General features: G+C 33.4%; 1 protein-coding gene across 2 annotated transcripts in view; it reads right to left on the reverse strand.

Annotated features, from left to right (window-relative positions):
- SREK1IP1 (SREK1 interacting protein 1) overlaps positions 1–23,401 on the reverse strand; it is a 35,493-nt gene that overhangs the window by 10,332 nt on the left and 1,760 nt on the right. The window contains exons 1-3 of one of the 2 annotated variants that reach the window (XM_025047799.1): positions 19,030–19,373; positions 15,029–15,076; positions 6,443–6,586 (exon numbers count right to left, since the gene is read on the reverse strand). In XM_025047799.1, coding sequence (XP_024903567.1) covers positions 6,443–6,586; positions 15,029–15,076; positions 19,030–19,036 — 199 coding nt within the window. In that variant the 5' untranslated portion in view covers positions 19,037–19,373. Of the gene's footprint in view, positions 1–6,442; positions 6,587–15,028; positions 15,077–19,029; positions 19,374–23,401 lie in introns of those variants that run through there. The other variant, XM_006913075.3, reaches the window with a different exon arrangement.

A 23,401-nucleotide genomic window follows, 5' to 3' on the forward strand; every position in this document is an offset into this window, starting at 1 on the left:
TCCTGAATTAAGGTTGTATTAGTCCTCTAGCTTCATTATTCTTTTTCAAAGCATTTTTGCTATTCTAGGTCCTTTACATTTCCACAAGAACCTTTGAACTGGCTTGTCAATTTCCAAAAAAAAACAGACTGCTGAAATTCTGATGGTGAGTAGTTTAAATCTATAAATCAAGCTGAGGAGAACTGATTTCTTAAAAAGACTGAATCCTCTATTCCATGAATATGGTATATCCTTTGATTCACACTTTTCTTTAATTGCCCTCAGCAATGTTTTATATGTTTCAGTCTTGCACATCTTTTGTCAGATTTATACCTAAGTATTTCAATTTTTTATGCTGTTATAAAAGGTATTTTTAAAATTTCAATTTCTGATTGTTCATTGCCAGCACACAGAAATACAATTGATTTTTTTCCTTGTCCATTAATTGATCTTATACTTTACAACTTTACTAAACTGTTATTAGTAATAGAAGTTTTTTTTTGGTAGTATCCATAGAATTTATACATAAATGATTAAGTCAACTGCAAATACAGTTTTCTTCTTTCCTTTCCAATCTGGATAACTCTGATTTCTTTTTTTTACTTATGGCATGACTAAAATCTCTACTACAATGCTGAACAGAAGTGGTAGGAGTGAACATCTTTGCTTTGTTCCTTATGTTATGGAAACATTCAGTCTTTTATCATTAAGTATGACATAATCATTCAGTTTTTATAGACATCCTTTATCAAATTGATAAAGTTCTCTTCTTTTCCCAGTTTGCTGAGAATTTTTATCAGAAATGGACAATGTACTTGCTCGAATAATTTCTTGAAACATTGTAATTATCATATTGCTGCTCTTTTTTAGTGAATTACATTGACTGATTTTCAAATGTAAAACAAATCTTATATTCTTGAGCTGAACTACACTGGTCATAATATATTATCATTTTTACATATTGTTGGGTTTGATTTGCTAAAATTATTTTAATTGCTTAAAATTCTCTGTGTCTGTATTTATGGAGTCTACTTTACTTGTAGTATCTTTATCTGGTTTTGTTATCAGGGTAATGTTGGTCTTATAAATTGAATTGCAAAGTATCTCCACTTTGATTTTTAAAAGATTTTATTTAGAAATGGTATTATTTCTCCTTTAAAATGTTTAGTAGAATTCATGAAAGAAGCCATTCAGCTATGGAGTTTTCTTTGTTGAAAGTTTTAAAAGTAAAGTTATAACTTCTTTAACAGATGTAGGCCATTCTGTTTACCTATTTCTTTTTGAAAGTTTTGGTAGTTTGTGCTGTTCAAGTAATTTGTCCATTTAATCTAAGTTGTCCAATTTACTGGCATGAGGTTGTTCATAATATTCCCTTATTTTAGTATCTGTATAATCTGTAGTATTGTCATTATTTCATTCCTGATATTGGTAATTTATGGCTATCGTTTAACCAGATCAGTTTGGATAGCAATTTTTCAATTTTATAAATCTCAAAGAACCAGCTTTTGGTTTCACTGATATTCCCTATTGTTTTTCTATTTTCCATTTCCTCGATTTCATCTCTGATCTCTATTATTTCCTTTCTTCTGCTTGCTTTGGGTTTCATTTGCTCTTCTTTTTCTAGTGTGTTATAGTTGAAGCTGAAGTTAAAAATTTGAGACATTTCTTTTCTTATATAGGCATTCAGTGCTGTAAATTTGCCTCTAAGTACTGCTTTAGGGGCATCCTATAATGTTATGTTGTGTTTTTATTTTCATTCAGTTCAAAATACTTTCTAATTTCCTTTGAATTTTTTCTTTGACCCAATGGGATATTTAGAAGTATGTTAGATTACAAATACTTGGGAATTTTCCAGAAGCTATCTGCTACTAATTTCTAATTTAATTTCTTTGTGGCTAAAGAACACGCTTTGCATAACTTGAATCCTTTAAAATTTATTGAGACTTGTTTTATAGCATAGAATAAGGTCCATCTTGGTAGATGTTCTGTGTGCACTTAAAAAACTGTATTCTGCTGTTGTTGGGTGAGGTGTTTTATAAATGTTAAGTAGGTTAAGCTGGTTGAAAGTGTTATTCAAGTCTTCTATATCCTTTCTAATTTACTGTTTGTTTTATCAATTATTGAGAAACGTGTTGAAATCTGCAACTATAATTGTTGATTTGTTGAATCTACAAAAATTATCCCTGATATTTTTACCAAGGTTTGCTTCATATATTTTGAATTTTGTTATTAAGTGCATAAACACTTAGTACTTTTATGCGCTCATGACTAAGTGACCTTTTCATCATTATGAAAAAACTCTCTTTATTCCTAGTAATATTCTTTGTTTTGAAATCGACTTGATCTCACATTAAAATAGTCACTTTAGCTTTCTCTTGAGTAGCTGTCTTTTTTTGTAGCTACTATAAGTTCAGAATGACTATTGTAAACATGTCCAAAAAAAAAAAAAGTCAAAGAAACTAAGCAAATAAAACAGTAGCTATGGGAATAATTTCCTCTTCCACTGACTAGATTACATAGAGAAATTAGTTCTAATAAAACAAAATAATCCTAGAATTCAAGAAATATTTTTCCTAGCCATGTACCCTTAAGAACTAGCAGTACTGACAATAATAGGAAATGAGAATTCAAGCACTGAAGACAAAATTTATTTTAGATAATTCAGTGTTTCTATACTACAACTCATAGAACCACTACACCTTTATTTATTGAGGTTCCTTCAATAAATGTTGTTGAATGTATACAGGCATAGGAGGAAAAAGAATTTGAATTTTTGCAAAATAATATTTTCTTGGAAATAATACAACCAACTCTGGAGTACAAAATAGAAGGCAAGGTCCTTATGTACTTTAACATTGAAATTTTGTGATGATCAGCAAGGGTGGTGGTCTCTAATGTAACATACAGGAGTCAGAAGTCATGATCCACTGTTTACATGCTGCTTTGGGATAGGACAGAAGACCCTTCCTAGCAGCACCAGCAGGCTCAGCTACTAGGTTGTTGTCTGCATATCTATCACTGGGTTTGTAGCTACTCCAGCTGCTCTTAAATACCTGGCTAAGCAGCTCTGAACCTAGACCCATTCATCTAAATTCTCATTCCCTCTTGGGTCTTCCTATCAACTGGTTAGCAAATATCTTTTGTAGCTGTCTCATAAAAAGTACATTTTGAGCCTAATATAAGCTTTACTCCAATTATCATGTGAATTCATTTAAGCCTTATATTTATGAAGCTTGAAACCACCATAAGTCATTCAGTTAAATCTGATTCTAGCAGTTACTAAAGGGAAGGAGAACAATTATGGCAATATGTAAATATCTGATTTGGGCAATTTGTCTTATGCAGCTCTCAGTGTCAACCACTTTAAATGAAATCAAGTATAAATTTAACATAAAACTGTCTTAAACAAATAAAACAAAACCAAAAAAACCAAACTAAGTCAAAACCCCACTAAGTTGTCAAAATAGAACATTTCTGGATTAAACTAAAAAAAATCATAAAATATTGAGATGAGATACGAGGACATGACTATCTTCTAACATTAAACAAATTACTGATTAATATTAAATAATGCTAAATAAAACGGAGTATGAAAAAAAATTCATACTCGTCTATGTCCTATATTCCATGTTTTCCTTTTTTTTTGGTCTACTTCTTGACTTCAGTAGAAAATCTCTGGAATAAATACTCTAAAAAAGGGTATATGAGAGATAAATTTTTTGAGACTCTGAATGTCTTTAAAGGACATTGCCTTTATCCTACTTTCACACTTGGTTGATAATTTGGTTGGGTGTACCATTCTAATTGGGATATAATTTTCCTTCAAAAATTTGGAAGCATCTACTAGCTTCCAGTATTGCTTTAGAGAAGTACAAAGCTACTCTGACTCCTGATCCTTCACTCTTGACTCTGGAAAGTCTGAATTATATTCTACTGTTTCCTATAATCTGAAGTTTCATAATGGTGTGCCTTTGTGTAAATCTGTTTTTAACACTGAGCTTAGTACTTGAACCTTTTTGTCTGGAAATTAATGTCCTTTAATTCTTATAAATTTTTTGTTTTCTTTTTCTGGCTTTATTTAAATAAAATATTTCCTAAATTGATCCTTGTCTTTTTTTTTTTTTTCATTTTGTTCTTCTTAGATTTCTTTATCTTCTATCACATTTTCCACATCTGCTTCTTTTTTAATTTCAAAAAGTTCTTTTGTTGTTTTTGTTCTTTTTATAGTATCTTATTCATGTTTTGTGGATGCTCTATCTTATCTTTCTATGAAACTGGATATTATTTAAGTTTTGTCCTCCCTTAAAAAACTGTATCCTTCAAGCTGATTTTTTTTTGTTTGCTGGATTTGGTATTTATAGTTCATACCAGAGTCTTTCCTCAGAAATTTAATGCTCCTTGATTGTCTAAAAAGCTGACTGGAAGCTTTGAGCGAGCAAGCTTGAAAATCTGGACTTTACTGGTAATCTGGCTAGGCGATGTCCTTGAAGAATCCCTGATGTTAGTATCTTTGCTACTTTCTTTTTAGACTGGTCATATTTCTCAGAGATGAATCTTCAAATCTTCTGCCCATGTGATAAGTGTCTGGGAACCAAATAGGTACAATGGCTACAAAGTTCTCACTATTTTATATCTAACCATCATCTGTGTTTGGTATGTCTCAGTTTAAAGACTCTTTGTCTTACCCTGTCTAGAAAATAGACCTACAGTAGTCTACTGAGGTGATGGAGTGAAGCCATCTGGCTTTACAGAGTAGGAGAAGGGAACTGAGAATCTGACTACTTCAGATTTTTAACCAATCCCTCTGATTTTAGACTTACGTACGTCTTCACTTACAAAGGTACCTAAGAATACTCATTATCAAGTCTTTAGGGAGCTTTAAAGTATATATCAGGATATGTCTCAGCTTTCCACACCGTTAAAGGACTTAGCTTTCTCAAATGTACAGTCTATTATCACTAACACATTGACTTTTCAACAAAATTCTGTTACTATTGCTTCCTGTGGGTTTATGTCTTTAAAAAATATTCTTTTACTATCATTTCAGTGATATTTCAGTAGGGAGCAAAAGTAAGCGTGTACGTTCAAGCAGCTGTACCTGAGGCTGCATATGCTCATACGTAATGTCACTTTTGTTTGCCCTCTTTGGGACACTCTCCCTCTTCTGCCTTCTCACTTCTCCTAGCACCTTGGCGTTTGACTTCTTTACTTATTTTCATTGGATATAACATGGAAAGCTTAAAAAATGTTAAAGTGTTTATTGTTATCTGATCTAAAATAAGATGAGTTTACCCTTTTGTATTTCTCTCATCCCATGCCTAAACCTATATTTGAATAACTTGCATTTTGCTTCTGTGTGACATCTACCATGTGGCATTCTGTAGTTTACAATGTATTTTTACAAACAGCATCACATTTTATCCCTAAAAACACCATTGCAAGGATAGATCATTTTATACATAAGACATGAAAGAAATAGTTAAACAATATATGTCTGCAATTTCTCTTCTCTTTGAGGAAAAAGGAGGCTGCCACAGGAAATAAATCTCTTCGTAAATAAGCCAATAACAGACCTCCAGGAAACAAACTGATTGGCTGGCTAGAGAATCCTTTCTTTGTTGGAGGTAACCTAAATAACAGAAATTTATTTTCTCACAGTTCTGAAAGCTAGAAATGCATAATCAAGCTGTTGGCTAGAGAATCTTTATTCACAGCTGCTTATAGCAGGATGTACTTGGTTTCTCTAAGATTGTTTATGGTAAATAATCCTGGAGTCTATGGATTTATGGGGCATGGCTCCTTGGAAAATGTAACTATCCAGACATAAAACTGAGATGTTTCATGATTAAAATGACTTCCTTTCGTATAAGTAATGTAGAAACCTCTTATGTTAATCTTGGCCGGAGTGGATTCTGAAGCAGAAAAAGAGTACCTGAGAAGGCGTACTGGCAGCGCTAGAACTCTAGCTGCTTTGTCTCTGCCTCCTGACACTTATATACTTAACCTACTATTATAGCTTAATACTAAGAGCTCTGATTTGAATGAGTGTGATCTGACCACTCAATCCTTTATGTTACCCCACAAAGAAATTGAGGGTCAGAGTGGTCAACTTGCTGAAAGTCATATGCTAAAAAATGGCCGAGTAGGGTTAGAAACCAAGTCTTAAATCAGACTTTTTGTACCATGTGACACATCCTAGTGTGATGGAACAACAACAACAAAATCTGGATTGTGGAAACAAAAACAGACTTGCCTCCTGGTTTTATAACTGATAAGCGGTTTGATTTAGGGAAAATTACTTAGAATGTTCAAAGCCTATTACTCACCTATGTGGCACCTCTTGCATATAATAGAAAAACTATCTTAACGATAAATACCACAGAACAATAGATAAACATGACATTAAAGAGTAGAACATTTAAAAACATTTTTAAAGGATGGAGAGAAAAAAAGTATTACTTACTTTTTTCTTGTAATGCCTGCAATTTATTCAGTTCCTCGTTCTCCTCATCACTCTCTTCACTGCTTGTGCTGCTGACATCCAAAACTATGTCCCTTTTGGGGTCTACTCGAAGAAAATTTCGGCATTCAAAAGTCAGGTGACCAGCTAGGTAAAATTTAAAAATGTGAATGACAAAACAATAAATATATTATATATTTTTTTGTTTTGTTGCCTCATGGTAAGCAACAACTTACAATTCTAGTAACATAATGTTAAGTTTTAACTTATATTCAATGGGTGGTAGTTTGGTTTCTCTGAATGCAATGCGCAGAGAGAGAAATTTTTCCTTTCTTCATCAGGGTTTCTAATTCAACAAGCATTTTTTTCAGGGTATTAAATTATTATATTTTCCCTTTTTATGCACTAAAGAAAATATTCTCATACGTAGAATTTTATATTTAATTCCTTTCCCATACCTTCTCCTTCTCAACTTGACTACTATACTCATAAAATTACAGAGCTTTCATGTAATTAAAGGTATTATATTAACACAACTGAATGTGCTCTTCCAGAGAACACCTAAAAATTTAATTCTGACATCGTTCACCCTCTAAAGATTCTCCTTGTAAGAAAACTACAAGTTATCTACTTATACATGATACAATTAAAAAAAAAAATTAAACACCAGAAAAGTACAGGAAAGAATATAATAAATACCCAAGTGCCTATTATCCACATGTTAACATTTTGTCATATTCACTTACAATTTTTTAAGGGAAATGCTTGCATGTGTGTGTACATACACACAAAGTTAGAGAGCTTGCCACATTCTTTGGAAACCCGTTCTAATCCCATTCCACTCTTTTTATCTTCAGAAATTGGTATACTGAAGTTGGTGTCTATCTTTACCAAACAGCAATAATGTTATATTATTTTTTTAAATATAAACTCTATTATACTTACCTATCATTCTGCAGCTTGTTTCTGCCACTCAATATTATGCTTTGTGAGTTATCTATGTTAACATAAGTAGACGTAATTATCTCATTTTATCTAATGAATAATGTTCCATTGTATAAAAATATTTATTTACCCTTTCTACTACTGATAGAATTTAGGCTGCTTCCAGTCTTTTGCTATTATAAAGAATGCTGAAATGAGTAGCTGTTCATGTTTCTGTGCACACATGCTATGGTTTCTCTAAGGCACAGCTTCCAAGTTTTTTTGACCAAGACTGAATGATGGTAAAAGAATAACAATGTAACCAATTATAATCATATACACATTCATATACAAATACACACTAACACACAAAAATCAAACAAAAGTTACATAAAGCAGTACTACATTTGACATTTCAAAAAAAAACAACAAAAAACAGTGCAGACAGTGACCACATAACTGATTTCACAACCCACAAAATGATTCACTACAACTCTGTGCTAGGGTTTATTTCTAGTTCTCTCTTAATTTAAAGGTGAAGTCCTCTAGAAGTTCAATTTATACAAGGGTGTCTGCTACTAGAGTCTCAATCTTCGGAGGGCCCTGAACCCTGCCAACTCATGAAAACAGAAATTCAATAACTCTGACTTCAGCAAGTATCCTCAAGACTTTACCTTTTACATTTTCAGCTTTCCTTTGGTTTGGGGCCTCTGAGTATTCTTTAATTCTTATTTACTTCCTAAAACACTAACATGTCTAAAATACGTATTGCACATTTTATATCATTTTCTTAGTTGTTTACAAGAGGGTCCAGAGTCTACCATAATGCTGTAAACAAACTTCTTCTGTTGTGATTTGCTTCCAAATGAATCATTGGTAAGTGTTATCTTTAGTTTCCAAACATATGGAGTTTTCAGACTATGCTTTTGCTGATTTCTGAATTTATTACACTGTTATCAGAGAATGGGGTCTATATGACATCAGTTCTGAGATTTCTTCTGTGGCCTATCACATACTAAACTTAGGAGGAGATTTCGTATGTATTTTGAAAGAATATAAATCACTATTTGTTGAATAGAGTTCTGTCTATTTTGTTGTTCAAATCTTCTCCACCTCATTTTCTCTAATAACTTCTGATAGTGCAATTTTTAAGTACCTCCATCATTACAGATTTGTCAATTTCTCCTTGTGATACAGACTTTGCTATACATATTTTGAGATTAATAAGCATGTTCAAGAACATTATTAATTTATCTTCTTGGCTGATTGTTCTTGAATCTTTCTTTGTCCCTAGTACTGTTCTTGCTTCAAAAGTCTGATATTAAAATTGCTCTGCTAGTGCTTTGTTATGAATAGCTGAATCATATGAAGCTGCCATTTTTATAAGTAAACAGCTAAATGTCAACAGTATTCAACCTCCTATCTGCTCTTTCCTCCCATTCCTTTATTTTGAAATTTTCTATGTAGTTTTTACTTTTTCATATAGTTTTATTAATAATGGTTAAGTTTCTTAATCTAATTTGATATCAGACCAATATTAATGTTAATTTCTTAGCCTGAAAAAATCGTTCCTGCCTCACTAGAGGCAGTGTAAATTTACTCCTCATACACACGGTGTAAGCTGGGGTTGCCAATTCTTGATTATTCCTTTTCTTTTAATTACAATTTTATAGGAACTAAAACATATTGTAAGTTTTTTTTTCACCACTTTCTCTAGAAAGTGAGTGCAATTTTTCTAATTGCTTCATCACAATCTTTTAGAGCTGTCTGGCTCCATGCAAGAGCCTTCACTCCAGCCGTGCTGCCAACCCACAGGGCTCTAAGGCTTCACTCTAGTAGCCCATAAAAGTCTACCTGGTTGGCCTGTAGATCTTGTTTGTTTTCAGCTATCATTCTCTGCTTGGGCTGTGAACTTCTTTTCATTCCCAGTACCTGGGGATTTCCTGTTCATTCTTTTGAACTGGATTATTTTTGTTGTTATTGATACTAACATTTTTCTCTAGAATCTCTATTTGTTCGGAGCAGAAGGAAGGACTTTCTATGTTGCTATTTTGATCAGAACGCCTGATGATTCAATTTTTCCTTTATTTAAGCTAGCTTTGTACCCAAACACCTCATATTGTAATGAATATTAAAAATGAATAAAATACTCAAATAATAACCACATTGACAGCAGGCTCTGTCTCATATCCATTTTAGCTTTACTTATATGAAACTGATCCTAAACTGATTATAATAAGACTAGTTACTTGTGAAGCTACAAATAAAGTTTCCTGTTTTTCTTCTATTAGGGAATATATGAACAGGCTTGGAAAATAATTGTATTCCAAATTATAGTTCTTGTGACTTCTTTTCTAAACAGACTCTAAGTAGATTTTAAGCAGAAAATTCTTAGGTGACTAAAGGCTTAAATTTTTGACCACAGATATGTAAAGACACTTTAAATTCTAACAACGTGCTAGCTGATTATAAAAAGTGATGTGGCTTTTTCATTTCTGATCCTCAAGTTCATACAGAAATTCAAGGAACCCCAGAATAGCCAAATCTTGAAAAACAACAAAGGTGGAAGTCTTACACTTGCTGATTTCAAAACTCAATACAAAGCTACCATAATGGAAACAGGATGGTACGATCATAATAATAAACATATATACTAATAGTGCAGAATCAAGAGTCCAAAAATAAACTCATACATATATGGCCAACTGATTTTTGACAAGAGTATCAAGTCCATTCAGTGAGGAAAGAACGGTTTCTTCAACAGATGGTGCTGGGCAACTGGATTTCCACATGCAAAAGATAAAGTTGAACCCCTCACTTCACAGCATATGTAAAAACTGACTAAAAATGATCAAAGACCATGACCATAACAACATAAGAGCTAAAACCATAAAATTCTTAGAAGAAAGTACAGGGATAAATCTCCATGACCTTGAATTTGGCAATGGATTAGATATAAAAGACCAATAGCACAAGCAGCAAAAGAAAAATTGATAAATTGGACTTAATCAAAAGTTAAAACTTTTGTGCAAAGAAATTATTATGAAAGTGAAAAGACAACCTACAGAATGGAAGAAAATATTTGCAAATATTACCGAGACCTTCAGTCCTTCAATCCCTTAATTTTCTCCTAGTCTATCAAATCTCTCATTCCTGACCAAGTGAACATTTTTTTTTATGAGCCTCTTTGACTCTTTCACATTCTTGTTTTTCTACTGTACCTCACTGTAAAACAACGAATCTGACTCAAAGCTACCCTTCCTCTGGGTTCTGCCTACTCCAGGGCAGCCAGGGAACACTTGAGCACAATCGCAAACTATTTCATTTTTTATTCATTCTTGGTCAACTTCTTCTCCTATTTCCCCCAATGACTTTTCCAAACTTACACCTGACTTAAATCATTCTTCAACCACTTCCCTGTCCCACTCAATGCCCCCTTCCCAGAGAGACAATTCTGCCTCCCAGGTTACGATGAAAATTAAGATTATCGGGCAATGTCCCCTTCCACTTTCTGTCTCCAAACCTGAAAACACCATACCTATTTTCACCTATATTTCCTCCAAACTTAAGAGGTAGCCATGTCATACCTCTTAAAGGAACTTGTTTAATCTTTTCCTGGCTCCAATATTTACAACATCTCCTCTAACATCCCCCCGGCTTATATAAATTTGTTATACGGTAGTCTCCACTATCTGCAGTTCCCTTCTGTGGTTTCAGTTATCCACAGTCAATCACGGTCTGAATATATCAGATGGAAAATTCTAGAAGTAAACAATTTCTAAGTTGTAAATTATATGCTGATACGAGTAGCGTGATAAAATCTTGTGCCATCCTTCTCTGTTAGGTCCGGGACGTGAATCATCCCTTTGTCTAGCATATCCACATTGTATATGTGACCGGCCGTTATTCACTTAGTAGCCGTCTTGGTTATCAGGTCGACTGTCACAGTATTGCACTGATTGTGTTTAACCCTTATTTTACTTAATAATGGGCACAAGAGTCGTGGTGCTGGGAATTCAGATATGCCAAAGGAAAACTATAAAGTTTTTCCTTTAAGTGAAAAGATATGTATGTATAGGAAAAAAGCATATATAGTATAATGTGTGTGTGTGTATATATATATGTGTGTGTGTATATATGACATATGACTATACATATGATATAATCATATATATATATATGATTCGGTACTACTTGCAATTTCAGGTGTCCACTGGGGATCTTGGAACGTACCCCCTGCAGATAAAGGGGGGACTACTGTTTTTTAAATAGAACATTACCCATTTATCCCACATTCCCTTCTGGGAATTATTCAATATGTTTCTGCTATGGTCTGAACATTTGTGTCTCTTTCCAAATTCATATGTTGAAACTCTAACCCCCAAAGGTGATGATATTAGTAAGTGGGGCCTTTCAGAGGTAATTATTTATGAATGGTATTAATGCCTTGTAAAAGAGATTCGAAAGGGATCTCTAGCCCTTTCCCCCATGTGAGAATAAAACAAAATCTGTGACCTAGTAGAGGGCCCTGACTCAACCATGCTGGCACTCTGATCTCGAACTTCCAACCTCTAGATCTGTGAGTAATAAATTTCTGTTGTTTATAAGCTACCCAGCCTGTGGAATTTTGTTATAACAGCAGCCAATATGGGCTACAACAGTTCTCTACATTTCTCAGGTATATTTCTTGAAAACAGAGGCAACACAGGTTCTCTCCACTTTTTTATTCCTCACTATTCAGGCCTGAAGCTACCTAGTTTGTTTCATGACCCAGAACTCTACTTAGAGTGATCTAAGGTCAGCAAAACATCCAAACTGCCAAATCCAGTAAACACTTTTCAATTTATTTCTTACAAATAAAATTTGTCTGTCACACCTGACGATTTTCCCTCAATTTTGAAATCTTCACTCCTTTGGCTTATGTGATGCTGCCTGCTCCTGCTTCTCCTGGCATTGCACTCCCTTGGTCACTGTTTCTTCAGCTAATGCCCATACATTTTACTCCATCTGTTGGTATTGTATTTCACCAAGAGTCTGTTATTGATTGTCACAAAATTTGTTTAAATAACACCACGTGGGCCAAGATGAGTGTGGGGGAAAAAAAGAGTGGTTGTTTCTACGGAACAGAGCTGTACTTTTGGAAAGATGTGATTTAGATGGATCACTTAAAAAAAAAAGCAGCTTTCAAATTATGCATTGGAAAGAAGAGTGCAAAAGATAGGGGGAAAAAATCTTAATGAGAAAAGGTACCTATTTCTCAAAATAGATGTAAATAGCATTTTGGACCAGACCAGTTTTCACTGTCCAAGAGTGTCCTATACACTGCAGGACGTTCATAATCCCTGGACCCTACATTCTAAATGTCATACTGCTCTCTTCTACCCTGTTATAGATGACTAAAAAAAAATAGATTTCCAGAAGGCAGTATCACCCTTAGTTGAGAACTAATGATAGAAGGCTTCTACACTCATTTATTTACAAGTATCTTAACTGTTTCCCCATCTTTGAAGAAACAAACTATAAAAGTAGAAAATGCATTTCGGATATGATTTGAACACAGTCAAAAGACTATGTGTAACACCAATTAGCAGACCCAAAGGCAAAGAAAAGGTGATGACTGTATATCAATAGATTAACATTTTAAGCTAAATAAAATGTTTAAGGGATTTAGGTATATTATTTCCAGCTGTTGTGATCAAACACTCAACTATAGTCTATTATACTGAATTACTGAATTTCTTTTAAGTATATTTTCTGAGAACTATCATAATTATTTGAGATATTTATTCTATGGACAAAGGCTTAGTGTTCTGGTAGCTTTTAATATTCAAAAGTTGCCAACTTCAAAAAAAATCAAACAAAAACTCACTTTAGAAATAACCATTCTAATTTTGCTGAGGAAACTCGACCATGAAAAAGTGAGATCTATGTTATTTAGTAACACATTCACTCTTAACTTGAAACTTTCTTTTAAGAAAACAATATAACCACTATTAAAACATACTGAGAAATATGTTTCGATCAAGTATTAACATTCTTTAAACTGATACAGTCTAAACCACTATTTTCACAATAGAGAGACAATACTTTCTTAACTGACTGATGAATGTCCACATTTTTAGGCATTAAAAACATTTCAAAGGGTTTTATTGATCTTTCTCTTACCTCTACAAATAACTGATATTTTTAAAATGTAGTTTCTATCAGAAAGACATGTAAATTGAGAAGACCTTCATCTTTGAAGCTGTAAAATGCGATTTTAACTCCAAGGAAAATGTTACTAAATTTTTCCACAGGAGGCAAATTAGAAATTGTTTAATAACTCAATCACTAAAATCAAAGATCTGAATATTAAAGCAGAAAGAACTAAACTTAGAAAGACTGTCAAAACTATTTCCTTATGTGGCTTCTCTAAAAAAAATTCTAATTACTATAGATGCTTCTATTATTGTCTAAAATAAAAGCAATGAGGTGACTGGCTCAACAGATAGTCTCTTCCCCAAAATTATTTTAATTGCTTTCCTACAAGTCTTAAGTTAAAAGAAGTTCAAACAGATAAACTAATATTAGTTAAACTGGGAAATCCATTCTGAATTTTGAAGTAAATACAGCATTCATATATATATAGATTCTTAAGTCTTGAATAAAGAAATAAAACATAGAAATTAGCAAGGTTTGAAAGTAAACATAGCAGAAATAAATATAAACAAATTTAAACAACTAAAAAGAATTCATTGCTTGCAGGCAAATGTATCCTTCAGGAGTTTTTATTTATATGAAAAATATGGGTAATTATGTGCACACTTTGCAAACTGATTGAGTTTCCTTTGAGCCAGGTGCTGGCCTTTGCTTGGAAGCTTGTACCTTGCTTCTCCCAGCATGCTTTTATTTGGAGCCCTTCTAATGAAGATCTATGGCCAGAGAGCTTTTTTTTTTTTTTAATCACACAGTCTGGCATAGAAATCTTTTTTCTTTTAATCATCTTCATTTTGTTAAAAAATAACTCTTCTAAGAATTGGAGTATTAACAAGAATCCAGGCCCACCTGCTTGGTCTCCAAAACAACTTAGGAAATGTGAATATGACTGTTACAGCTGTTATCAAAACCTTGGGAATTTTACATTTAACGAAAGAAATACTCGTTTATAGTACATAATTACAAATTCAGAGCATATAATTGCAATGTTGAAGTTTACTTTTCCATTCTATTAATCATAATGGAGATTAATGACTGTTTAAATCAAGTTTTTGTCAGTGAGCAGAAATTCAGGGACTAAATTCCTTACCTTTGTAAAGAGTAAATACAATAAATGGGAAAACCCTCCATAAAGAGTTTTCATTGCTTTTCCTACTTCGCCTAGTAACTAGAAGGATAAAAAGTAAAAGAATAAGGGAATACTTTCTCCAGACTCCTAAATCTATTACTGTACTTGTACTTTATATCTTTGCTAATCACCAACTATATAGCCACCTGTTACTGAGTTTATAGCAGGAAAAAAAAAGTGAATATTTAGTGCTGACAGAGGAATTTCTGAATCATCTGCAAACCTGAGCTAAATAACAGGGCTAAGGGACTATGCCCAGGGCCCTGAAATCAGGATGTGGAATCACATTGTTCAGTGAGGGAATGATTCACTGTACGAATGTTATTTTTTAATGTACTTACGGTAGCCACATTTTTTACAGCCTGCTCGGACACTATCCTTGTTGCAACCTAAAATACAATTGGATAACATTTTAGGAGACATATAAATAAGTAAAAACATAAAAATTTCATCACATAATAATAAAAAAAACATCCTGACCCCACTTAGTAACACTACTCAATTATTATGATTATTAGAAATTATTGGAAAAGCCAATTTACTCCAATTTACTTTGACAAATACTTTAAGAACATATTTTTCTCTAACTCAAGAAATACGATATTATAATCAATAGCTTAAACATTCCAGGAATTGTATAATACTAAGGAAGAAATTCCAGGGTACTTTAGCTTATCTTTCATATGTAAAATAATTAATTTACTAGATATATATGTGAACATTCAGGTTAATGTTTTTCTGCTTTCCCTTAGAAAAAAAAATGACTCTCTTAAAGGAATTGGTAAAATTCCAGAAAAATAATTGCCAGGTATTGTAAAAAAAAAAACTCAACACTCAAATTTTGATAAAATGAAAGTCGCATATCCAGTGTGATCAATATTTAGAAATATTTACATCTCTGCATAATTGCTGGTATATGCAGGTAATATTGAAGATATAAATAACAGATGAAATAAATTAAACCCAATTTTATTGTGATAAAATATACGTAACATTAAATTCACCATCTTAACCATTTTTAAGTGTACAACTCAGTGGCAGTAAGTACATCCACGTGGTGTACAACCATCACCGCTATTTCCAAAGCTGCTTCATCATCTCAGACAGTAACTGTAGTCATTAAACAATAACTGCCTATTCCCCCTTCCCTCTGGCACCTGATAATCTCTATTCTATTTTCTGTCTCTACAGAAAATTTACCTATTCTAGGAATCTCATATAAATGCAATCATGCAATATTTGTCCTTTTGTGTCTGGCTTATTTTACTTAGCATGTTTTCAACATTCATTCATACCATAGCACATATCAGAATATCATTCCTTATGGTTGAATAATATTCCATTATGTGTATATGTAGTTGAAACCGATTTTAACCTCCAGTTCGGGTTGCCATCGACAAATTAGTGGTCAGCATAGTATTACTCTATTTCGTTAATGAAGAGCATTTAACTTCTAAATCTTGCAAATGGAGATATTATCCCAATTTAATAATTTTATTATTAATTTATTATTAAATATAGTACAAATATAAAACAGTGCTGATTTTAGAAAGAAAGATCATTTTCAAACCATTTCTTTAATGTTATGAAGCCAAAACATTGCTCATTTCCAATTCCAATTTTGCTTTAAAATATACTTTATTGAGTTGTTCTAATACAGTCAGTCTTGCTATAATGCTTGTTTAAAAATCATAAATTTGTTTCAATGCAACTGATATAAGAAAATGATTTGAGCACAACGTGACTTTTGTCCATGAAAAACACTAGGTGAATGCAGAAAACTTCAAGTTGCTCTGATCCTCACAGGGGTATACAATACACACATGCACAGAGATACATCTCAAAACATTTCTAACAGCTTGAGTTCACCGTGTGAGCAGTGCCCATTCACATCTGATGTGACAACTTTACCTCTGATTTCAATCATTGCCTTCCTACCATCACTTCAGAACAACTCACAGGCGCAATTCTTCTGAACTACACTTACACAGCAAACTTCGGGTCTTTTAAAAGATAAAGTGCCCTGTTTATTGTAGTATTTATGTACCTTTTAACCACTTAACATTTGTGAAATTATACTACTGTTTTTATCAGATTCTTATTATTTTTTATGTATCACTGATGAAGTTTTTGAGTGTTGTGTTCAATCTCATTTTTTCTCATAAATGTGGTTTCTATTGCAAAAAGTAGAAACACGTAGGCTGCACTGTAGTAGAACTATGGAATAAAATTGGATTAATAATAAAATTTGAGGCTTTTTCAATATAAATAATTGCATGTTGGAAAAAAGCTCAGAGAATCCAGGTCAATGTTAAGTCTGTTTCCATAGAAACTGTAGATGCTGAAAAACACTAAATAAAACTCTGCTAAATGCACCATTAACATTCCTACAACAAACTAAAAATGTAATGGACAGATCCAAAATGATCTAATGTCAGCATGTATTAAAATGAACTCATTTGTGACTAAAGACGCTGATAAAACTCATCATTCAACTATCTCATATTTTTAGAGTGAACAAAATATGCAACTTTTTCGGAGCAGGTCATCTTTAACAAAGTTATAACTTTCACAAAAAAGGGGAAATATAACAGTAACTCTAAATAAAGTAACTCTTTATTAGCTATTTTCTCACTAGCCTTTGGTTAAATTAAGATTTCATGTTCTATTTGTCTATAATTTTCATGACTGCCTGGCCAACTAAATGCTTCTGCCTGGGACTTTGAATCTGATGCAACTGACACAATAAATCGGAGACAAGTGACACAATGAAGTGGGGACAGTGAATTCATTCTGCTGTCAAGATCCAGTTTCTAGTGGCAGTGGTGGCACCGGTGGCAGTAGTCCTAACCAGGTCTGGGCCTGTGCAGTATCTTAACTATGGGTTCCCCTCCTTTGGTCTTATCTATTTTCTGAGCCTTATTCTCCAGGCTTTGCTTAAATTCTGTAAGCTCCCCTGATATCCTTCCTTTTCTGCTTAAATTAACTAGTCAGTTTTTGTCACTTGGAATAAGAACTCTGCCAATTCAATTGTACATACTCAAAATTCATGTCAAACTGAACAATAAGGCTACATTGTGAGGCCCTTACTCCAATGAAAAGTTATCCATTTCCCCATCTTATGCTCCCATACTGTTCTTTGTTCCACTTTTCTTTAAAGTTGGCTAGGTCTGTTCAGAATAATAGAGCCAAGCTCCCTCAAAATGTTCCTTTATTATTATGACCTATAATCTAAAAGCCATTGAACAAAAATGTATAAATTTGACTATGTAAAAAAATCTGAATGACAAAGACCACCAAAAGCAAACTCAAAAGATATATGAAAACTTCGAAAAAGTATTTGCAACTCACAGCACTAACAAAAGAGAATTATCCCTACCATATAAAACCCAGCATATCACTAAGATAAATAACGAATAGGAAAAAAAAATGAGCAAAAAAGGAAACAGAAAAGGAAACAGAAACATCTTTGAAACATGGAAAGAGCCTCAGTCTTATTCATAAGTGCAATGTACATTAAAAATTTATACTGGGATTCCACATTCACTTATCAAAACAGTAAAGATTGAAAAGGTTAAAGAGGGTGTGGGCGGGACATACTCAGTACATTGCTGGTAGGAGAGTAAGCTAGTGCCATCTCTATAAAAAGCAAGCTGACAAAATCTATCAGAACTATGAAGGTACATACTCCCCTAACCCAGCACTTCCATATCTGAGAATTCATCCTCTCAATTTACTTGCACAAATGCATACGTACAAAGTTATTTACTGCAGCATTGTTTGTAATAGTAAAAGAGTAGAAATAATTTATACAAATTATAGTCTTAAACAACGAAGATGACTTTAAAGATAGAAGATGATTTCTAAGATATAAAGAAAAAAAGCAAGGTGTAGAAGTGCTTATAATATGTTGTATAAAAGATATATATACATATAATGTAGATTCTAAATGGATTTTATTTAAAGATAGAGATATACAAAAAAATATCTCTATAAGAATATACATTGGTTATCTGAAGAAAAGGAGAGCTGAGTTCAGGGAAAGAAAGGGTGAGAGACATGTCACTCACTACGCACCTTTTTATATGCTTAAAATTTGAAACATATGAATAAATTGCCTTCTCAAAAACTAAACCAAAAAATCTCAATCACACCAAACTTCAATACTGCGAAGAGTTGCTGTCATGTAAGTATTCTTTGACAAAAGGCAATGATTACACTTGTCAAGTCCTTCAGAGAAGTTACATTACAGATTTTCAATAAAATTGTATTAACTGGTAGATTTAAGAACAAATTTTAGAGGTTTTATTTCTTGTATTTGTTAAATATGTAGAGAACTTACTCTGCATCCAGAATTCTGTTAAACAACTTGAGCAGTAGGGACGGAAACAGGTTAAGCGGCTGGTTCTTTACCTCCCAGTAACTTAAAGGAGTAGAGAATGTCGGTTTCTCTAGATTTGGAACCATGCCACAGTCAATTTCGCATATAACTCAGTGCTTGGCATAATGTAAAGTTGTTAGGAGGTTCTCAACAAATATTTGTTGCTTTGAGGTTTAAACTTAAAATATACTTCAACAGTAGGGAATCAGTAACTTCTGTAGCTCCCTGTAGCCAGCTATGAAACTGGATCTGTAGCCAGCTATAAAACTAGAAAGTGTCTGCAGTATCATTGGTCCATCTGAGGCATGATAGGCACTACAAGAAAAAGAATAAAGGATAATGAAATTAAAACAATAGTGGCGGGGTGTGGGTGGGACAGGGGAGGGGAGAAATGACAGAGGCATTTCTGGGGAACTTTCTGGGGTGATCAAAATATTCAAAATCTTGATCTGGGTGATAGGTAGATATATACATAATTCTTTAAGCTGTACATTTGTGATTTATGCATTATAACGTATGTAAATTATACCTTAATAAAGTAGTTAGCATAAAAGGGGGGAAAAAAGTAACAGTTGGGCAAAGAAGGAAGAGAAAAGAGGAAGGTTAGAGAAGAACAAAAAGTGGGGACAAAGATTCAAGGAATGACGGAATGAGAAAAATGTGAGAGAAAGGAATGGAGTATCCCCGACAATTGCCTCAGGTTGTCGAGTGACCCTCAAAGGTATGGCAAGCCATCCTATTGACCTAAATTTATTTTCTTGAAATTTCATATCACTTAATGTTTCCAAAATCAACAATTTAGTCATTATAAAGTTTATTATATTAGTTTCAGTGACAATTGAAACTAATATTTTTCTCTGTCTACTTTAGACTTTGGGGAAGGCTGTCAAAGTTATAATCATTTAACTTTAAAAGTAAACAGCTTAAGTAACTAAGTTTTCTTTGTATTGAGTAATTCGCAATTGCAATCACCTCTATTCATTCTTCTCATTTTTAATTTGATTAGATTCAATTAGAGTCCTTTTCTGTTTGTAACACTTTTGGTTTTTCACTTTGTTATTCCATTATAGTTTTAGTTATCATAATTTGGGGACCCTTAAATATAACTTCAATTTATTCTGCTTTTAACATTTAAACTGTGGCCAGATTTTATACCATACAGATGTTAATATCTATATAACATGTATGCATTCTGATTAAGTTGAATGCACAGTAAAACTCCAAGTATGTAACCTTTCCTACTGCTTTATTTTAAAAATTTATAGATATAATCCTTTTTGGGATCCCCAAAGGACAAGTAGAAAGAAGAGCAGAAATGAAATTAAAAATTCTTAGTGAATTAAAAAAAAACAGGTTAAATGAGTTCCTTGATGTAAACATTTTGAAAGAGAAGGTCTCCTCACCTTGAGTTAAAAACGCCTTCATAATCGTTTAATTCTAAAAAGGCGAGATAAAAGTAAATCAAAGAGTTGCTTATTTTAAATTACTGATGTGGAAGAGCTACCATTTAAGTAAATGTATAAAATGCTTTCATCCACTTGCCTCAGAAAAATACATATAGCCTGTGAAAAAAAAGCTATAAGTATTACCAGTTTATGATAAGAAGAGACATGGAGACATTTAATTTACTATCTAATGGAACATAATCAAGATTGCTGCCTAGTTTATCTGTTTACTTGAGTAACAGGTTCTATTCAGCAGCAATTCAAGTAATCAAACCTCTAAATATTTACCTATTATGGGCATAACTCTGAAATGATGTTAGAGAAGCCATGAAGTGAATAAAGTTCCAACATTAAAGGAAACTAAAACACACTAGGTTATCTAGGATAATGTACCTAAGCAGTAATACACGCTAGAATGTGCCAATATACAAGACATGTAGCTCTATTAATAAACAGAAAGAACTGGCTGGCAAGACTTTCAGGTGAGAGATCGGGAAAGCTTGTCATAGGTAGATCTAAACAGTAGAGAGGGGACGGTGATAACAAAGTGTGTAGGTAGAAAGGCACGTGAGAGGTTCTGGGAATGGTTGGTTGAGTCAGAAGATTGTAGAACGCATGAGAGTGATGAGATGAGAGGGTAGCAAGAGTGATCTGACCATACTTTGGAGTGTGCACTTCATTTTTGCAGAGATGGAGAGCTTTGGCATTACAACAGTTTAGAAGTGAAAGAAGGCTTAATCATCAACTCTGTCTTTGTAGAGACAAGGAAACAGCCTCAGAAAGGTCAAGTCGCTTGAACAGAAATACAAAATTCATAGATCCTGCCTCCCAGGAATGACAGGATTAGATATATGTTTAGGAAAATCATTTTAGCAGCAGCAATGTACAGCAGACTAGAGAGAAAAGAAATTATGTATTGTATGGTTTAAAAGTGAGAAGAAAATGGATGTAGTGTAATTTAGAATTCCTCTATTACTAAGATGCTACAGTACTGTGTTTTAAGAAGCTGATTCACTTTTATATGCCAGGTATAAGGTTAATTTGGCAACACACACACACCCCACCCCACCCCTACCTTGGCTATACAGATTTCTCTGAAGGAGAGAAAAAAAAAAAATAGACTTTTTGTGCCAACCACATAAGTAGCATACACTGCTACTTGTGCCAGGTCAACTCTTTATGGGGAATGGAGAATCATTAAAATAAATGTCAGAACTAATTTCAACAACTTTGAATGGGAAAAGCTGTATTTAAAAGAAAGTAAACTTCACTGAAACCTGTGTTTAAATGTAATTTCTTTAATAACAACTAAGTCCATTATTTCCCTTACTAAGAGAGTAGATATTTCATTGTTATCTAGATAATGGTGTAAGCTTATATACAATGCTGTGGAAAAATAGCTGAAGTAGGTGACCGTTAAATAACGAGGCTGATTTTCATTTGCGGAAAGCAGCCTCATTACTTTAGTCATACCTTGTAATAATCACTATCACGACAACTCAAATGCCATGCTGAATCCATATGAGCATCATGCCTAAAAATAAAAGAGCATAACATAATACTTGTCTTTCTTGACGATTATCTCAAAATGTTTCTGATGGAGCCCTATTTTCCTTTAATACACTATATAGATCTATCATCCAAGAAATTATCTTAACATTTTCTGTATCTATATTTTCTAATGGCACTTGCATTATACTTTTACAGTGCTGTCATGCCTATTATCTCAATTTTTTTGCTGGGTTTAAATAGTTTATCTATGTCTTACCATCTACCTTAATGGCACAATTTAAGATTATTACACGTTGAATCATTATTTTGAATTGAAAGAAGGTTAACGTATCTATAATACTGGTCTAAGTTTAAGGGAATTTCAATAAGGACAAATCACTTCTGTCCTCTTTCTTAAGTAGCACATTTTCATTACTAGACAAATTTTATGAAGGTACAGACTGTGACATTGTGTTCCCCAGAGTGCCTATACCATACAGGTACTCAAAATGCTTGCTTAAATAATGAAACTAACAGTGAAAGTGGGTCAACTTTAGATGTAGCTGTTTGATGCAAAGATCACCAGGGCTGACTTGACCTATCAGGATACCTAGGCAATCTACTGTGCAGACTGGCTGTTCTCTGATGGCTCCATACATGTTGATATTCTCCAGGCTTCAGTCACAGACTGTCCCTTCATGTTCTACACACACCTCCTGAGCAAAGGCATCCATTCACATGGCCTTAACTCCTATTACATGTGTGGATGGCATTAAATTGTTGTCTTTGACTCTGGCTTCTTTCCTAAGCTTATGAATTTTCTCTACTGTCTATTAGATATTGCCATTCCTATGTCCGACTATGCCTCCATACAAGCCCCAAACTGAAATCATCATCATCTCCCTAAAACCTGCTCCTTCTCAGGTTTAATTAATAGCTTGTACTAATAAAGAGTCCTCACCCAATTGCCTAATGGTGAAACCAATATATACCTCATTTATTCTCTTACCCACTTACACTGAATCAATCACTGATTCCTAGTAATTCTATAGCCAAGAATGTATCTCCAATCCATTTCCTTCTCTCCTTTCCTACTCAGACCATCCCTGAGTCATCATCATAACAAACCAGACTAACTGGGTGCCTTTGCCTCCAAACTAGCTCCCCTCTAATCTACTGAGCAGCCAGAATGACCTTTGCAAAGTGTGATCCTATTTAAAAATCCTTAAATGGTCCTTAGGAAAATGTCCAAACCCTTTGTCATGGCTTACAAGGTCCTTTAAGAGCTGGAAACCATCTTGTAAATTATACGACAACATGGCAAAATAGATAAGCACACAGGGTCTAGAGGAGCCAGATTGACTTACTAGCTGTTTCATAACAGTAAATTACTTAAA

This window comes from Pteropus alecto, unplaced genomic scaffold (assembly GCF_000325575.1).
Source record: "Pteropus alecto unplaced genomic scaffold, ASM32557v1 scaffold20, whole genome shotgun sequence".
NCBI lineage: Eukaryota > Metazoa > Chordata > Mammalia > Chiroptera > Pteropodidae > Pteropus > Pteropus alecto.